Below are 17,126 nucleotides of genomic sequence, written 5' to 3' on the forward strand. Positions count from 1 at the left end.
GTGATGCGTTGGGCTCTTGATCACCTCCCTGATTCAGGCCCTTCTTGCTTTATTTCCCATTTTAGCCAGATGGTCAACTCTAGGTGGAGTCCAGTCCAGACACAATATGTGATTTGGTTATGCTTTTGTAAAATAATGTCATTTTCCACTGCATTCAGGTTCTGGCATCTGTTCACAGCTTTATTAACAGCAAAAAGTATTTTTTTAATGTTGAGGTTGTCAGAAAAAGAACATTAGTTTCACAGCAAATGCATGTTTGTTTGTTTGTTTGTTTGTTTGTTGGTTAAATGAGGATTTTCTGAAGCCTCTTTACAGTTTGTTGTCCAAAACACCAAACTTGCACTGAATTGTTGCTACTGGGAGCTTCACTGTTTTGGTTCCTGTTTAAAACGTTACCAAGATTGTTCAAAAGACACACATACAAACCAAACCACACATTTTCCACACGCTGTCACTGTCCTTCTAAAAGGAATTTTTCTCTTTTATTTGTTTTTTGAATTTTTGATTTACTTTTTGGAACTACTTGTTGTTGCAGAATTCAGTGTCTCTGAGTTTGGTAACTTTACCGTGCTCAGTGGTTTTCAAGTATTTTGAGGCAAAAACACACTAAAGGTTAAACTGGATTATTCACACCTGCCAAAAACAAAAAAACATATCTTACCCACAGAAGAACCGTGTCATCAGTTCTTCTCTTAACTGTAAGCACTTTTCTTAAAGCAACACCATCATCATCACTTCATCATCAAATTTTCTACATTTCTGGTAACGGTCTCTTTGTCGCAAACAGATGAGTAAGTTAAAGGCTGAGTTTAATTCATTTACTGACAAAGAGAGAAAACACACATTAACAAAAGTCAAAGATGTTTTCACTGGAAAACTCTCCTTGTTATTTTTATTCAAATTTCTTGTGGATAATGCAGGAATATTCATTTCACCATGATGGAAGTGTAGTAAAAATCAGATATAGTGAAAGATTTTGTTCAGCTCAAGCCTTTCCTTTGAGAAGCCAAGTTTCTCTCAGAAAGGATGGGTTAGGTTTCCTTTTCAGCTTGCTTGGCACCATGTCAGCCAACTTTTCCCCACAGTGGAGGCATTTGGGCTGAAACTATGGCCAAGCTAAAAACTCTATAGTTAGTAGATTGTCTTGACTGCTTGTGTTTTGCTTTAAAACACAAGCAGTCCCCCACCACCACCACCCTCGCAGATTTTTGTTTTCCTCATCGACACCAGTGAGGGCCTTTGATGTGCACTAATGGTAAATGCAGCTGCAGTTAAAGGGAAAGTTTACAAGATGTTGGTGATGGTTTGGAGATGATGGCACACATAAAACAGAAAGGAGGCAGAGCTGGAGTTGACAGCTCCGTTTAAGCATTTTGGAGACAAAGTAAGAAAAGCAAGACTGAGATGATTTGAACTTGTGCAGAGGAGGTATAGTGGATATATTGGGAAAATTATCTTAAATATGGAGCTGCCAGGCAGGAGGAAATAAGGAAGACCACAGAGAAGATTCATGGATGTAGCAACCCCTAAGGGGACCAGCTGAAGAAAGAAGACTTTATGGTCAGTTGCAACAACAATTTATGGTTGATGCCACATTTCAAGGGGCACACCTTTGGGGAACCACTCTTTAACAATCACCACTCAGAGTACGTCACGCAGTAGTGCTGCAGTGCCATCTGTTGGATACCCTGCTATCATCTCTCAGAACAGTGTTTTGTAAAACAAATCTACTGTATGATTGCATCAGTGTGACTAAAGGATTGATGTTCCAAATAACGCAAAGACTGTTTAATAAACTAAGATGAACAGAGGAAACCAGATTAAGTGCAAAATCCTGCTCCAGCTCTTTTATAAACTCTAAGCAGCAAATAGGAAAAAGCTTTAGATTCTTCACTGATCAAGTAAAAATAAAGAGAAAATATACAAAAACAATGTGCTTGTGTGCTGCAGTTATGTATCTTTATAGATTATGCTTGCCTGGTTTAAGAATCGGTTAAGTCACCTTAAGTTATTTCTACTGCACAATGACAGCTGCTGTGTTATCTGAGCTTCCAGGGAGACATGTTGGTACGACATGATGTACATCAAAATATGAGGCAAAAGTAAAGGAAACACAAAAAGTAATAAAACCATCTCAAATAATATTTATTCATTGTGACAGCCTCAAGCGGCCTAAATGTACAAAAACTGTCATTCATTTGGGAAATGCATAGTGGGCATGCCTTTTTATAAATCTATGCCGTATTTCATAGGTTTCATTTCTCCTTTCACTGGGGTGAAAACACCTTCTGTTTTATATGGGACTGCAACACATTTTTATCCTTTGCTCTCCCCATACTGAAAAAATGTTCTACATTTTGATTACCTTTAATTTTTGAAAATCAACACCCACCGTAAGGGAAGATAGTTTTCTAAAATCTGCCTGCAAAAGCACCAAAACGTTTCACTGTGGGTCTCCTGCAGGCTAAAGTGTTATTTAGTTTCCACGCTGCAGCAAAGTGGAAAAATGTTTGTCACTGCAGATTTCAAAGGTTGTGCAGATTTCTTTGGAATAGGCTTTTAAAAAAAAATAACCACAAAGAGAAAGAAAGACAGCCACAAGAATTGCAAACATCCACTGGGTGAAACTTGCTGACGTTACCTACAGGGTTTTCCCCTGTGTTGACACCTATCTGTCAGTGTCAAGAGAAAGCTGTTGCTCTGAAAGAAATGTGCTAGCAGATGGATGGATGGCACCATCTCTGAAACCTGAACTGAAATAACAGCAAGGAGCTCATATAAATGTTACTGGGACAAAATGGAGAATGCATGAAAGTAAAACTATGATTGAAGGAAAAGAAGAAACCTCATGTTCCTTTAATCGCTGGCTGTTTATGGAATTTTTGAATGTCAAATTTCAGAAAAAATAAATTTCTTCACATCCTTTTCAGCACTAGAAGCGTGTTCCTCATTTTTCCACACAAACAAACTCTTTGTCCTATATTGGGTTTGTTGGGATCAGCTCATCCTGCTCCCCACCAGATATTTATTGTTCCCTCCAGGACCACTAGAGGGCAGTGCTTCAAAAAACAGTGAGTAGATCTGCTTCCTGTATCACAAACACGGAAAAGGAGTTGCGGGAAGAAGTTGTTGAACTTTGTCAACGCAATGATAGTAAATCTTCGTTATTTTTTGCTTTCTCTTTTAATCTAACCAACATTTCGCCAGTTGATTTCGCCTAACCCACGGAGGCGGGTGGATTCGTGTCTGTCTGCCTTTATTTGTCGATTTTCACTGTTTTTGAAAGCGAAAGCAAATTGAAGCGGGCCTGTGAAGCCATGTCTGACAACATGGATGAGGATGAGCCTTTACCTCTCCAGCAGGACCTGACCTGCCCTGTATGCCAGGGCATATTCCGGGACCCGATGCTGCTGCCCTGCACCCACAGCTTCTGTCGGCAGTGTCTGGAGGAAAATTTTAAGTACAGCAAAAAGTGTCCCGTCTGCAGGGAGGAGTGTGAGAAAGACAAGGCCATCGCCAATCGTGCGCTCAATAGCACCTGCGAGTCCTTCCTTAAACAGACGAACAAACGACCGAAAACCATTCAGCCCAGTGAGGCAGTCTGCAACCTGCACCTGAAACCCCTGGTGCTGTACTGCGAGAAGGACGAGGAGCCGGTGTGCGTGGAATGCGTCACTCTGCACAGCACCCACAGGCTGTTCACACTGAGCGATGGAGCGCCCATGTGCAAGGTAAGAGTTCCCCTAACCAGTTTGTCAGACTATTCTTGAGAAAGAAAAAATGCTATGCAATCCTGTTTCCACCAGCAGGAACTGGTTTGTTTGAGATTTCTTCAAAGCTGACAAACTGTAGTTGCAGCTGCTCATTTAGTAATATGTTATGGAAAGGTGTGTAATTAATAGTAAGGCCAGTGCCAGACTAGAAAAGAAAAATTGAATGTGGATTCTCATTACAAATAAGTTTTTAGTCTAATACAGGACTTAGTCATTTCAATATAGTGCCTTCATGGTGGTGACTTCCTCATCATTGGACCGTTTAATTCACCAGATGTCACACTCTACAACATAAAATACTGGTAGTAAAGTTATGCCAAATAATAAATATGCCTTGATCACCTCACCTTGCTTCACAATGCCATGCTTCTACTCACTATAAAGACGAAAGCTCTCGTTTTACCCCACAGTGAAAGATGGAGACATAGATCAAGACCAATACAGCAGCCTGGGCAGGGGTGTTTCTGGTTCATCAAGCATTAAGGCCCTTTCTATCAGCGGTGTAGGTTCTGATATAATGTCATCAGCAGCAACAGTGACAATTTTGGATCTTTGGTAAAAGTAGATAATCTAGAGCATAGGTGTCAAACTCTGGCCCGCAGCCTAATTACATTTGGCCCGCAAAGCCATACCAAATTACTATTAGAGCTGGCCTACTTGTATTATACAGCTAATATATATATCGTTTAGTATTAAGCTTTTCTTGTTCCATATTCAGTTTTTCAGCAAAACTTGTTTGAGTCCATAAGAAAAGATTCATTCTTATATCTAGATCTTCAATAAATATTAATGTTAGCCCGCGACTTTGTTCTAGTTTTGAATTTTGGCCCACTGTGTATTTGAGTTTGACTCCGCTGATCTAGAGGTTCATTATATGCCCATAATCTCCCATCAAAGACAGAAAATTGTTCACAGGATCGTTACTGCAGTCTGTACAACCACCCAAAGTACCTCAATGAATGCTTGTGAATATCTTGGCCAGCAGTAAACAGCTTTCTGGTAACTCTTTCAGCCATAACAATGTTTTTAAAGCAATGTTTGGGCAGCAGTGGCTCTGGTAGCAGAAAGGGTCAATCCCTGGATCTTCCAGTCTGTTGAAGTATCCATGAGCAAGATACTGATAGATATACATAGTAAAAAGAACTTTGAATCCTCATATTAAATCGACAGCACTACATAAGTATATACTATAAGTACCAAACCATTTTACAATTTGATATCCTGTTATCTGTCTAACATATGTATATTTGTGTTGTGCTTGTAACCCTTGTCACTGAAACATTTTGTGCTAATGATGTTTTTTGCAGAAGGAGCTGAGCGACAGAGTCCACATTTTTGAAAAGAAAGTGGACTCGTACAAGAAAACATCTCGCAATCTCAAAAACACAGTGACCTATATCAAGGTAAGGTCACTGACATGTCTCACGGTGTTCTTATTACATGAATAGTGATTAAGCTGGTTATTAATAGCAGCAGGACTGTTATTTTGAATTCAGACATCTTCAGTTTCTAAAGCATGGCTTCCTGGGGCGATCTGTAAAGTACTTTGCCCCCTTATGTTAAACTGATCCGGTGCAGATTACATTCCAAAGGAAAGATGAGACTATAGGACATGTAGACGGGAAATTATGGAGAGAAATATGCCTCAGAAGCATCGCAAATACGTACAATGTTATCCACAGGCAAAAAGTAAGATACACAATTGTGTACAGTGATTCATGTGTAACTTCTGTGGACTCACAAATACATGCTTCGATCCAGGCACTAATACAAAGCAATTTGACCACACATGCACGGTTCTGTCTATTGAGAACAAGAAAATACTTTTTCATTAAAAAAAAAAAAGTAATACATTAAAAAAAGACAAATACAGAGAGAGAGCCCAGATGTCTCCATTTCAGTCTGTGACATGAAACAAAAGTTACACACAAATAACTGTACACAATTGTATGCTTGTGGATCATATCGTTCATATTTGCAACGCTTTTAAAGCATATTTCTGTCCATAGGTTATGGGGTATTAATTTCACTGCTTCACGTTAATATTTTTCTGGCACACAGCACAAATGTACAGTACAAATGCAAAACATAAAACACCAGAGGCTGCTCACGTCTGATTTCATACTCGATGTTGCATCAACAAACTCTCTGCTCTGTCTTAATACAGTATCAGGCTGAAGAAGCAGAAAAGCAGATCAAAGCAGAGTTTCAGAGGCTTCACGACGTGCTTACCGCAGAAGAAGCGATGCGTCTTAAAGCACTGTCTGATGAGGAGGGGGAGAAGATCGCTGGCATACAGAAACTGATTGAAAGCACAGAAAAGGATGTTGTCGCTATGAAGGAGCTCATTGATACAATTAAGAAGGAGATGGGCAATGAGGATCTACCACTCCTCCGGGTAAAAAAAAGAAAAAAAAAAAAAAAAGTCTCTTATCACAATGTCGTTTTGTGTCTCACGAGCGCTTTACATGACTTGAATCAAACTGATTTCGGTCACTTTTTTTGTTTCAGAATTTCCAGAATTTAAAAAGACAGTAAGTCCCTGCAAAACTCGCTGTAATCAGAAATAATCTTTGCAAAAACAATCTCTGTTATAGATTAAATACATCTAAAAAATTCATTACAATGATGTTTTTGATAAATATTTGCACAATCGTCAAATTATGATTTTTTTTTTTATATAGCTCTCTGCTGTCTTTTGCTAAGTTACAACTGTCTCTCATTAACTTTACACATTGCCGTCTCTTGTCTAGGGCTCACTGGTCTCGTTCAGAGCCTCGCCTTCCCTACGGATCCCTTTTGAACGTGGCCAAACACGTTGGTGGTCTGGGCTTCAACGTATGGAAGAAAATGCAGTCTCATGTGAAATATTGTGAGTACGTTACACGGTGGGATTTTGGAACAGTGGAACTGCCTTTATTGCCCGAAATATACACAAATTTTAGAAGACACACGTGCACTAGAGTGCTTCTCATAGGCTAAACTTTATTATAAGAATTGTGAATGTAGATCAGTATTGCACTTCAGTCATTGCCTGAAAACCAGTGTTGTATGGACTGAGCTGTTCATCATGTATTTGGTATCATTTGACAGTGATCCAGATCCTCCATGAAAACTAAGCTTGAGCTTGAGGATGGCTATACTACAGTATTTCAGGACCGAATACAAAAATAACTAGTCTGTTTATTTATTTCAGACAGAAAGAAATGCCACTGAACCTTGGAATCAGTACATTTTAATACTACTTAATCTTTTCCTGCCAGCACTTAATAGTGGATGTTTGTAGTCTTGAGCTCTAGAACAGTACATAGAGATTGTACATGACTTTCCTACATTTAGCATATCTCTTCACAAGAAATATGACCCCCATTGTGGCTTTTCTCACCCTGTGTGTGCAGATCCAGTGCTGTTGAACCCGAACACAGCCTCGCCTTGGCTGTCTTTGAGTTCAGACCTGGTCAGTGTGAAGGAAAGCTCAGAGCGGCTGACCGTCCCCGATAACCCACAGCGCTTTGATCCCTGCGTCTTTGTCCTAGGTGCTGAAGCTTACACCTCCGGGAAACACAAATGGGATGTCCTTGTAGGTGACAACCCCAAGTGGATAGTGGGAGTGTGCAGAGAGTCATTGCCACGTAAAAAGAAGTTTACAGTTGCAACAAACCGCGGTGTGTGGGCCTTAGGACTGAGCAAAGGGGTGTATAATGTAATGACGACTAAGCGTGAAGAGCTGCAGCTTCAGCAGCGACCTGAAAAGATTCGAGTCAAGCTTAATATAGAAAAGGGAGAGGTGTCATTTTGGGATGGAGGGTTAGGGAAGCACCTGGTCACACTTACACACAAGTTTGAAGGTGCGATATTTCCTATTTTTGGTCCCGGCCTCCATAGCTCGCCCATGGCTCTGGTCCCAGGAAAAATAGCTATACACATGTCAACAACCCAAGATAAGGTTATTGATGTGAAGATGCAAAATTGAAAATCAATGATGAAAAACTTTTAAAAGCAAGAGAAACTCAACAAGCCTTTATCAGGCGATCAGGGGCAACGAGAACATCAAATAAAAGTTTAAAAGATTAAATCTGCCAGTAGATGAAACATCAGTTTAAGTATAAAGATGAAAATAATGACACTGACATAATGTTCGAAGCGTGTGATAAAACACAATGTCAGAAACGCAATTTAGAGTGAAATGCCTAAACTTTAAAACATGCAAACCAGCCTGCAAAAGACAGTCAAGATGAAATGTGTTGATGGCGTGCAGAAGACAGAAACCAAGAAGTGATCAAAGAATGACACTTTGTGCCGTAGTGCCTTTGCTGAGGGAAACCGAATCCACTGATCTTTTGGCACCTTGCTAGTGACCGACCAAAGGAGGAAAAAGTAAACTGAATTTGGGATGTCACGCCATGTTGTATCGAAGATGATCGCCATGATCGAAAGGTTCTTGCAGTGTTAATATTACTGATATGATAGTCTCATAAATAATTAACAGTGACTGTGACATATGACACCACCAACATAGGTGGTGATATTACAGCTTAATGTGGGCTGCCGTTCAGGCTGTGATTTACAACCACAGTAAGGATGTGGTTATTTATATCAGAGCGATGAAATATCAGCCTGTGGTCCACACACAGACACTCATGCTTTCTGTCCCGTTTCTACTCATAGGTGTATTTTGTTGTTTCTTTCTTTTTTCTTTGTTTTCACCTTGCATTGCATTGATGGAAGATTTCAGGCCGTATTGATTTGTTTATGAGTTCACGGAGTTGCCTTTACTTCACTGCCTTCACTGTTTGTTTTGCACAACAGTTTTCTGGCCCTCTGCACCTCCCTACCCTCGTGTTTTGAGCGTAGTTAATGTGGCCAAACTGAAACAAAACACATGACGAAAACAAAGGATTGGACTGATAGCTTTATTTTTTTAACCATTCAATGAAATGAAGGCGATGATGGTGATCAAGTTTGAAACTTCACTGTTATATCTAAAGTCACTTGCTTCTGGGTTTTAGGGGATGATATTGTAGTTGTTGTTAGCCTTTGATTCAATTTGATTTCTGTGAGGAATCAGAAAATTTTCTCAAATATACACTTAAAAAAATGTGTTTCAAATGTTTTTGGTGATGCTGATGTTTTGGATTAAAATGCAAAATGAAACTGCTGATTGTTGGGATTGTTGGGATAGTTAAATTGCTGTGCTGGCTATCATTCACTATACTAAGTTAATGCTTAGCAACACTTTGTGATATAAAATATACTACTGCAGTGTGTGTAACCTCTAAATATTAACACTTGTGTGTCGGTCTTCAATTAAAAACTGTTTCAAATTAAATGTGTGTTGAGTTCTTTTCAAAACGTTTGCAAACAGTATGGGGAACTTTATTCAGCAGGGAGCAGATGAGTTCAGCAGTGGTGAAAATAATACTTTAACTTGTTAATTTACAGAAAATCAATAAGTGCTTACAGATACCCAAACAAACAAAAAGCAAGAATATAAGAGGGAGAATGAGAATGATGGGGACAGATGTAGCAGTGTAGATGCAAGGAGTAGAGGTAGTGATGGGAGATGAGTTTAAATACCTGACATCAACGGTCTGCACAAGAGCAGTGAAGAGAGTCCAGGATGGAGATAAGAATCAGGGGTAATTTGTGACAGAAAGGTAAGACAGAGAAGCTTCAGAATAAGGTAGTGAGACCTGTGTTGCTCTGACCAAAAGCACAGGAGGCCGAGCTGAAGATGGCAACATTTGAGAGCAACCGGAATGGACAAGATTAGAAATTAATTTTTGAGAAGAACAGCTTGGGCTGAGCAGTTTAGACAAGTGCAGAGGAGGGATCATGGATGTATTGGACTGAGAAGGTTGAATATGAAGCTGTCAGGTAGGAGGAAAAGAAGAAGAGCGCATAGACGAATAATGGATGTATAATGAAGGCAAACGGCTGGTGAGACAGCAATGGGGGAAGATGCAAATAGATGATCCGCTGCTGAACCTCGAAAGGCATTCACTTTATCCACAAATAAATGACATAAATAATGAACAAAATATTTTATAAACAACCCTCCGTTTATGGCTTAAGATCCAAGTGTAAACCTTGATTGTCTCCGCTGGGTGGCAGTAGTGGGATGGGTTATTCGCTGCACTGTCTTTGTGTTGGTCACCGTTGGTTATTGCTCGCCTGCCAAAAAGCACCAAAACACACTGGCTTCTCACCATAACACAGTCTGCAGGAGTAGCGTCGATGCTTTTAAAACGTGTCGCTGATAGCTGCAAGCAGTTCCCCGAGGTGTACCTTTATTTTGTTTTTACATAATGAAGAATTACTCTCAAGAATGACTGATTCTGTTAGGGTCTGCAGCAACCAACGATTGCGCATCTGGATTTGGCCGAGCCGCTACCACTAGCTAGCGGACAGGCTAGCAGAGCAGAATGCTGTAGCGCTCTGCAGTGAATCCAATTTAGTATCGACTGGATAATTTAGCCAGCTGTCAGTTTGCAGCCCTCACTAGTTAGCTCGTGCAGTAACTGACGTTTAAAGGCCTGCCGAAAATGTAAACCACCATGCGAACAAAGAGACGGGAAATGGTAAGTGTTATTTTGAATCCATACCAACTGATGAGCTCAGATTAACTGTATTCCGTTTGCTACCTTAGCTTAGCTACCCTTTCGTTAGCTTTGTTGTGATAGCCTGCAGAGACCCTTGCTGCTAATTGTCGTAGGTTCATCCTTTGGCTAGTTTGTTGTAAGAAACCCAGATAATAAAAGTTAAACTGTGTTGTGTGCTATTCTAATGTAACACTGCAGATGTGGATTATCGTCGTTTCACCTTGATGTTTGTGTGGTATGATTTCTGGAGTCGTAATGTTTCCGAGCTACTTTCCTGTGCACGTTAGCAACATCAGCATAAGAATTTTTGCAGTAGCTTTTCTTGAGTCTGGCAGTTTGTAGTAATCCTTGTAACCTGATCATTAAGCCTGATTGGTTGTTACTGCAGGTTGAATGGCATTGCAGTTGACATATGACTCATAGCACTTTAAACTGGACCCTTTCAGTGGCATAAGAGTGCTCAGCGAGACCTGAGAACAACTAGGGGGACGAAGATTGCGCTTTGATGTCCATAAGGGACGTTCCCTTGTATCCAGATCGGATCGTTCAGTTGTTATATGTGGTCGATAAACGAACCTTAAGAGATTGGTCTTCATATGTGCTGCAAATGTTCAAGGTTTGTTATTAGGAGACCAACACCAACCGATTCCCACCTTGCTCTTTCCCTTTCCATCTTTCAGGCAGTGCCAGTGATGGCCTCCCCCCTCCCTGTCTCCTTCATCCTGGTGGTTCTCCTGTTGGCCAAGTCGCCTTTGTACCAGGCAGGGGACTGCAAGGGCCACAGGCAGGTTTTAAGGGGACCACCTGGCTATGTGACAGATGGAGCAGGAAACTACTCTGTCAATGGGAATTGCGAGTGGCTCATCAAAGGTGGAGAAAATGTTTTTTGTCATTATTTTTTGTTGTTTTCTGTGATTATTCAAAGTGATATTTATCTAATTCTTCATATCTTCCAGCTCCCAACAACAGTCACCGCATTGTCTTGAATTTCACCTTCATGAACACAGAGTGCACTTATGACTACCTTTTTGTGTATGATGGGGACTCCTACCAAAGCCCCCTGCTAGCCAGTCTGAGTGGCCACACGCTGCCCCAGCCCGTTGAAGCAAAGTCTGGCAAGGTAACCAAGAAAAGATACCACAGCTGAAAGGCCAGGATGATTCTTGAAACTTCATTAGCGTTGAATTCTAACTTAATTTGTGTTCACTCTTAAACTGTGTTCCAGATGCTGCTTCACCTCTTCAGTGACGCTAATTACAACCTACTGGGTTTCAATGCAACTTACACCTTCTCTTTGTGCCCTGGAGCGTGTGGCGGTCATGGTCGTTGTGATTCCTCTACATCAAAGTGCCATTGTCATCAGGGTTGGGGTGGGCCCTCATGTACAACCCCTCTGTGCACTCAAGCTTGTTCTGTGAACGGCCAGTGTGACAAGGTAAGAGTAGGGATAGGGACGATTAAATGAACACACACAAAAAATATATACTATAGTCGCACAGTAACGCGTTTCTCAACCTGATTAGGTTATTCATTTGTGTGCCGTGATGAAACTTTTCATATTTGCCTTCATTCATTCATTTATTTTTTCAGAAAGGAGAGCGTTGTCTGTGTAAGCCAGGCTTCGTGGGTCAAAACTGCCAGCTTGGTCTCTATAATGACAGCGGTGCAGGGAAGTGGTGGCGTGTGAGTGAAGAAAACCCCTACACACCTCCCAGGACAGGTTCTGCAGGCGTGTACCTCTCCTCCACAGGAGCCATGTACCTGTTTGGTGGTAAGAGCAACACACAGTTAAATTCCACTGATACAATTTTTCTGCTTAGAAAAACATTTTTTAACACACAAGACAACGGCAAGGTTTTTGACTTTGATTCTTTGGTATATGTTAATAATCATAACTCAACACAATTTGTTGCTGTGTTACATATTAACCATCAGTGATATTGATGTCTTTGTTAGAGCTGAATGTCGATGTCTGAGTCATCAGTCTCATATCTCATTATTGGCCTTGTTTGAATTATATTTTGCTTATCTTCTTTGCAGGATTTGATCTGAACAGAGCTCTTGGTGACTTGATCAAATACAATTTCACATCCAACCAATGGGAAAGCAGGTCTTATGGTCATTCACCTGTAAGTGAACATACACTCAAACATGTGCTGTTTTTCTTTCCTTCTGCTATTGCATTTGCTTTGTCATTCTCTATGCAAACAAGTGTCCAAGTTACTGTCAGCACTTTACAGTAAATTGATCCTCAAAATGTCATGTAGGCAAGAAATGTAGTTTCTTTAATCAGGAGAATGGATTCAAAGATATCCACTCCAAGATTTTCTCTCAATGACTTGTCAGGCCCCAACTTATCCTCTGACAACCAGGAACTCAGGAACAACTCTGGAATCAGGATTTCTTTTTAAGATATATTAAGACTCATAAGCTCATTCTATATTACATATCTAAAAATAACTTTAAAAGACAATATTAAAACTATAGAGAAGGATTAAAGGCAAAACCTATTACTATTACTTATAACTTATACTAGTTTAACCATTTACTTATGGCCATTTATTGCAATAGCCTAAATGCAAAATCTTAAAAAACAGAAACATCTAACTAACTAAAGCAGAAATATACCAGTCTCACAAAGTTGGTCTCTACAGCTGTTTAATATCATTTGTAAAATTCTAATACAAATGCTCAATTTTTTCACTCCAACAACTGAGTTAATGCAGTCCATTCTTCACACTTTTTAAACATTTTATTTTATGCTTCTCTCGGGTTACTGTCGAAACATACGACTTAATCTCACCATGGCACAGCTGTTTAACCAGTTTTTGACAGTTAGCACCTCTTACACTTATTTGAAGTGTGGCTGAAGGGCACATGGTAGCTAGTGCTCTGTGATGCAGTCATCCAGTAACAAAAGACTGGCAGACATGCAGACATCTGCACAGATCCTTAAGGTCACCATTAAGTGTTGAAATTTCCATCACTTGAATTTAAGTAGATCCTAGCATACTTGTGGATATCAAAACTTTTAACATGCCTGTCTTTTATTTATTTATTTATTTTTGTTGTTCAGTGCTGATTGACCATATTTGTTTAATGCCACTTTGTGGTGATAGAGTATTACACTCTACTGATTGCTTATTAAAAACAAGGTAAATCGATAAAGTCAAGAATATTTGCTTATTTTTTTTGTAAATAATGTTGTAACTGTCTAAGAATTTATTTTTACATTTACCAAATGTGCATTTGTTGTTTTTATAGAAATAAGTTTATTGCAGTTTGTAGAAATCTATTCACTTTTATTTTAATTTATCCTATTTGTTTGCTCATGTAAACACAGTCAATGGGAATTCTATCATTCTCATTTTTTTGTTTAACATCTCAATCGTATTCCTTTCCTTCGTGCTCTCTTTGGCTCTCCTACTCTGTCAGGTGGCTCGTCATTCCCACACAGCAGTAGAGTATATGGGTAAAATGGTTATCTTTGGAGGAGAGCTAGCCAACGGCTCCCTGGCCAATGATGTGTGGATGTACCGGCCTCTCAATGATGACTGGCAACAGCTTGGCTTTTCCACTTCACGTGGTGCTCCTAAACTGGCTAATCACGCTGCGGCCATAGTAGACAGTTATCTCTATGTGTTTGGAGGTGGGTTCGCATGTATGCTGTCACGTTGCACTTTGTCTTTTTTTTATATCAGCATTTTTAATCCACTAAGAAACGAACAAACCCAAATTTGTTTCCCAGGTCGTACTGAGGAGGATATGTTTTCCTCGACTCTGTATCGGTTCGGCCTGCATGGCTCTGGACGGTGGGAGACGGTTCAGCCCACAGGTGGGAAGCCACCTGCCACTGCTGGGCATTCCATGGTCTTCCACGGCCCTTCCAGGACATTGCTTGTCTATGGAGGGCACAGGCCTACCACTGCCAGGTATGTACCTTCTCATACATTAGAAGGTAGAGGTTGAGAGGAGAGTGGGAATCTGTCTGTTATGTATAAGACCACATCACACTCACTTAAACATTGATTTCCTAAGTTTATTAATTATACTATTAGTTTAGTCTATGTTATTTTATCAATCCCTCCTGTTAGTGATGCACTAGCATCACTGACATTTGCTGACATTTTGTGTAAGCAACACACAATCTGTTCCCTAGACAGGCTCATTGTCATTGATGTCCATTTGAGCTTTTTAAGTCAGTATTGGACCAATATCTCATCAGTGGATCCCAACATAATAAGATATATTTTATCCAAAGATTTAATTCTTTTGTGATAACTTGCTACACAAAGTTAGTTAAATGCTTCAGAAAAATCCAGGAAGTGGGGATTTTTAAAAAACGGCATCTTTATAGACAATAGAAATATACATACTGTATATGTTTCTTAGGTTTAGTGTCAGGGTGAACAAAACAGACGTGTTCCATGTGGATCGACGATTTTGGACATCCTTCCGTTCGCGTTTCGCAGCAACTGGCCCAAGAGAGCGAGCTTTCCATTCAGCCACTGTCATCGGAAACTACATGGTTGTCTACGGTGAGTCCTGAGATAATTAGCAGAGTTTTTTTCATAATCAGTCCAGCCATGTTTATATTTATCTCTGTTTGTTTGTCCTGCAGGAGGGAATGTGCACATTCATTTCCATGAGGAAAAGTGCTATGATGAGGAAATCTTTTTCTACCATCTGGGTTGTCACCAGTGGGTCTCAGCAAAGGAGAAACTCAGTGAGTATGAAAGTGAAGAAAACAGCCGACTTCTAGATTCCACCTTCCTTGTTTTATTTTTCTAAACATTCTATTTTATTGTGTCTTGAAATGGTTGTGATTAGACAGCCAAATAAAGTCCACTTTGTAAATGTAGATGAAATAAGCACTAAATGTCTTTATGCTCCACTGTGAGTATATTTGTACAAACCTAAGGACAATCAGAAGATTTGGGGCTAAAATCTGTTTGAGATCTGAGCAGGTTGCACAGATGCACAAGTTTATTTTCACTTCTCCTTTTTACTTCAACATTTTTCATTTTCATCATCTTCAGTTTTTTCCTGAGTGGGTAGCCTCTTGCCAGAACTCTGAAATGCGAAGGCGCATGCAGTTGCGGTTTTTGTTATTGTTGTTGTTGTTTTACATTTGTTTTTTTATTTAAGGTCCATTTTAAACACCATCCATCTTAGTGATTGTTACCTCTGCATGTGAAGTGGTCACAGAGCTTTCATATTTTTCCAAGGTGGTGATGCTGTGAGGGGGCGTTACTCACATGTTGCTGCAGTGATGGAGGGACGAGTGTTGCTGGTTGCTGGAGGTTACAGTGGCATTGCGCGTGGAGACCTTGTGGCTTACAAAGTTCCCCTTTTTGTCAGTAGCGACCAAGGTGACAGGGTGAGTGAAAGCGCTGTAAACCAATAGTATTTGAAGACTGTCTGTGGCTGGAAGAATCTCACTGGTTGAAAATTATGTTGATCAAGAGGATATAGTAGTAATGAAATTGTTGTTTGTTTGTTTCATCATCAGGATGCTGTTTGTGCTGAGGCAGTAGATGAAAATATGTGCCTGAAGAACCCAGAGTGCAGCTGGTGTGAAGGCCGCTGTCGAGAGTACCAGCCCACTAACCCGGTAACGCTTCTCTCAGACTTTTTGTTAAATTGTAACAATGCCTGTTTTTTTCCTTTTTTTGGGGGGGGGGATCCATTTCTACATTTTCAGAAATCTAATCCTTTCCTTTTCAGACTGTTTGTTTAGGTATAGCTAAAGTGCAAATTCTGTTTTCTGGTCGCAGTGTGGAAGTACTGGTTGCTTGGGCCTTGCTCGCTTCCTGTCTGACTGCCAGTCCTGTCTGGTGTTCAGTGGCACTCCAGCTTCTCTGGCCCGTGCCCCTGGTGAATTTGGCTGGTGTGTTCAGAATGAGTCCTGCCTACCAGTGTCAGGTGAGACCCAGGGAGGGAGGAATGAGGGCAGACGAAAAGGGTCAAGACTGGAAAATGATGTTGGGAGTTGACATGGGAGGGACGTAATTGACTCGTGTTTGGTGTGTTTCAGAGGTGAAGTACAGTGACTTGGCTATACCCAGCTGAGACTGGACAGGTTCCTCAAACCACAGTTTGACTCGCCTGTCTAGTCACATACTTCTGGTGCAGTGAGGTCATTTTACTCCTTCATAACACACGTCAAACAAGAGTCACCAATTACATTCATTTCAGTACAGTAGTGCACAGTAGAAAGCTGCTATAATATGAGATTTAAGAGGCCCGATGTGTGGGGGTATTTTAGGGTTTTTTTTGTGCATGTGCTGACCTTTCCCTCTCGGTCTCACAGAGCGAAGTGCGTGCCGTGTGGACCAGATCTCAGGGGCGTACGGCTGGTGGGGGGAGCGTACCCTTTTCCTAACCTCCCTCCACTCCTGTCGCACCGAGAACTATGTCCCGGGACTGCACCTGCTCACCTTCCAGCACCCCCGCAACGACTCCCAGCCTGACCAGGTACGGAGTCCAAATGTATTGACTTTACCAGTTGAGCCTGTAACTACTTCCCTCTCTGCTTATACTTACTCCTCCTTCCTGCCACCAATATTGCATTCGAGCTTGGATATAATGATTCTCTTTTTGTTAGTTTTTCTTTGTGCTTTATGCTTTTTAACCTCGTCATGTCTCTTTTTCTTTTTCTCTGTTTGCTTTGGGTAGAAAGGATATTTTTGTTCAAGTAGTTTGTGAGACTTTGTGGAGCAGTTAGTAGAGAATAGTGCCTCTGTTGATG

At 40.6% G+C, this 17,126-nt stretch overlaps 2 protein-coding genes across 2 annotated transcripts in view; both read left to right on the top strand.

Moving 5' to 3' along the window:
• Positions 1 to 3,066: 3,066 nt before the first annotated feature.
• trim35-28 (tripartite motif containing 35-28) lies at positions 3,067 to 9,102 on the top strand. The gene is made up of 6 exons (XM_084943547.1): positions 3,067 to 3,731; positions 5,081 to 5,176; positions 5,941 to 6,171; positions 6,285 to 6,307; positions 6,527 to 6,645; positions 7,172 to 9,102. The coding sequence occupies exons 1-6, from the start codon at positions 3,318 to 3,320 to the stop codon at positions 7,744 to 7,746; spliced, it is 1,458 nt and encodes a 485-aa protein (XP_084799673.1). The 5' UTR covers positions 3,067 to 3,317; the 3' UTR covers positions 7,747 to 9,102.
• Positions 9,103 to 9,907: 805 nt separating this feature from the next.
• Positions 9,908 to 17,126, top strand: part of megf8 (multiple EGF-like-domains 8) — a 30,113-nt gene continuing 22,894 nt past the window's right edge. The window contains exons 1-14 of the mRNA XM_084943546.1: positions 9,908 to 10,354; positions 11,056 to 11,245; positions 11,332 to 11,495; positions 11,601 to 11,810; positions 11,966 to 12,146; positions 12,416 to 12,504; positions 13,811 to 14,024; positions 14,124 to 14,307; positions 14,768 to 14,913; positions 14,997 to 15,101; positions 15,604 to 15,755; positions 15,888 to 15,989; positions 16,153 to 16,300; positions 16,689 to 16,852. Of these exons, the coding sequence (XP_084799672.1) occupies positions 10,331 to 10,354; positions 11,056 to 11,245; positions 11,332 to 11,495; positions 11,601 to 11,810; positions 11,966 to 12,146; positions 12,416 to 12,504; positions 13,811 to 14,024; positions 14,124 to 14,307; positions 14,768 to 14,913; positions 14,997 to 15,101; positions 15,604 to 15,755; positions 15,888 to 15,989; positions 16,153 to 16,300; positions 16,689 to 16,852 (2,073 nt within the window). The 5' untranslated portion in view covers positions 9,908 to 10,330. The remainder of the gene's footprint in view (positions 10,355 to 11,055; positions 11,246 to 11,331; positions 11,496 to 11,600; positions 11,811 to 11,965; positions 12,147 to 12,415; positions 12,505 to 13,810; positions 14,025 to 14,123; positions 14,308 to 14,767; positions 14,914 to 14,996; positions 15,102 to 15,603; positions 15,756 to 15,887; positions 15,990 to 16,152; positions 16,301 to 16,688; positions 16,853 to 17,126) is intronic.

The sequence above is a fragment of the Perissodus microlepis genome, chromosome 11 (assembly GCF_051167445.1).
Source record: "Perissodus microlepis isolate ML-2025 ecotype Zambia chromosome 11, ASM5116744v1, whole genome shotgun sequence".
NCBI classification, from domain to species: Eukaryota; Metazoa; Chordata; class Actinopteri; order Cichliformes; family Cichlidae; genus Perissodus; species Perissodus microlepis.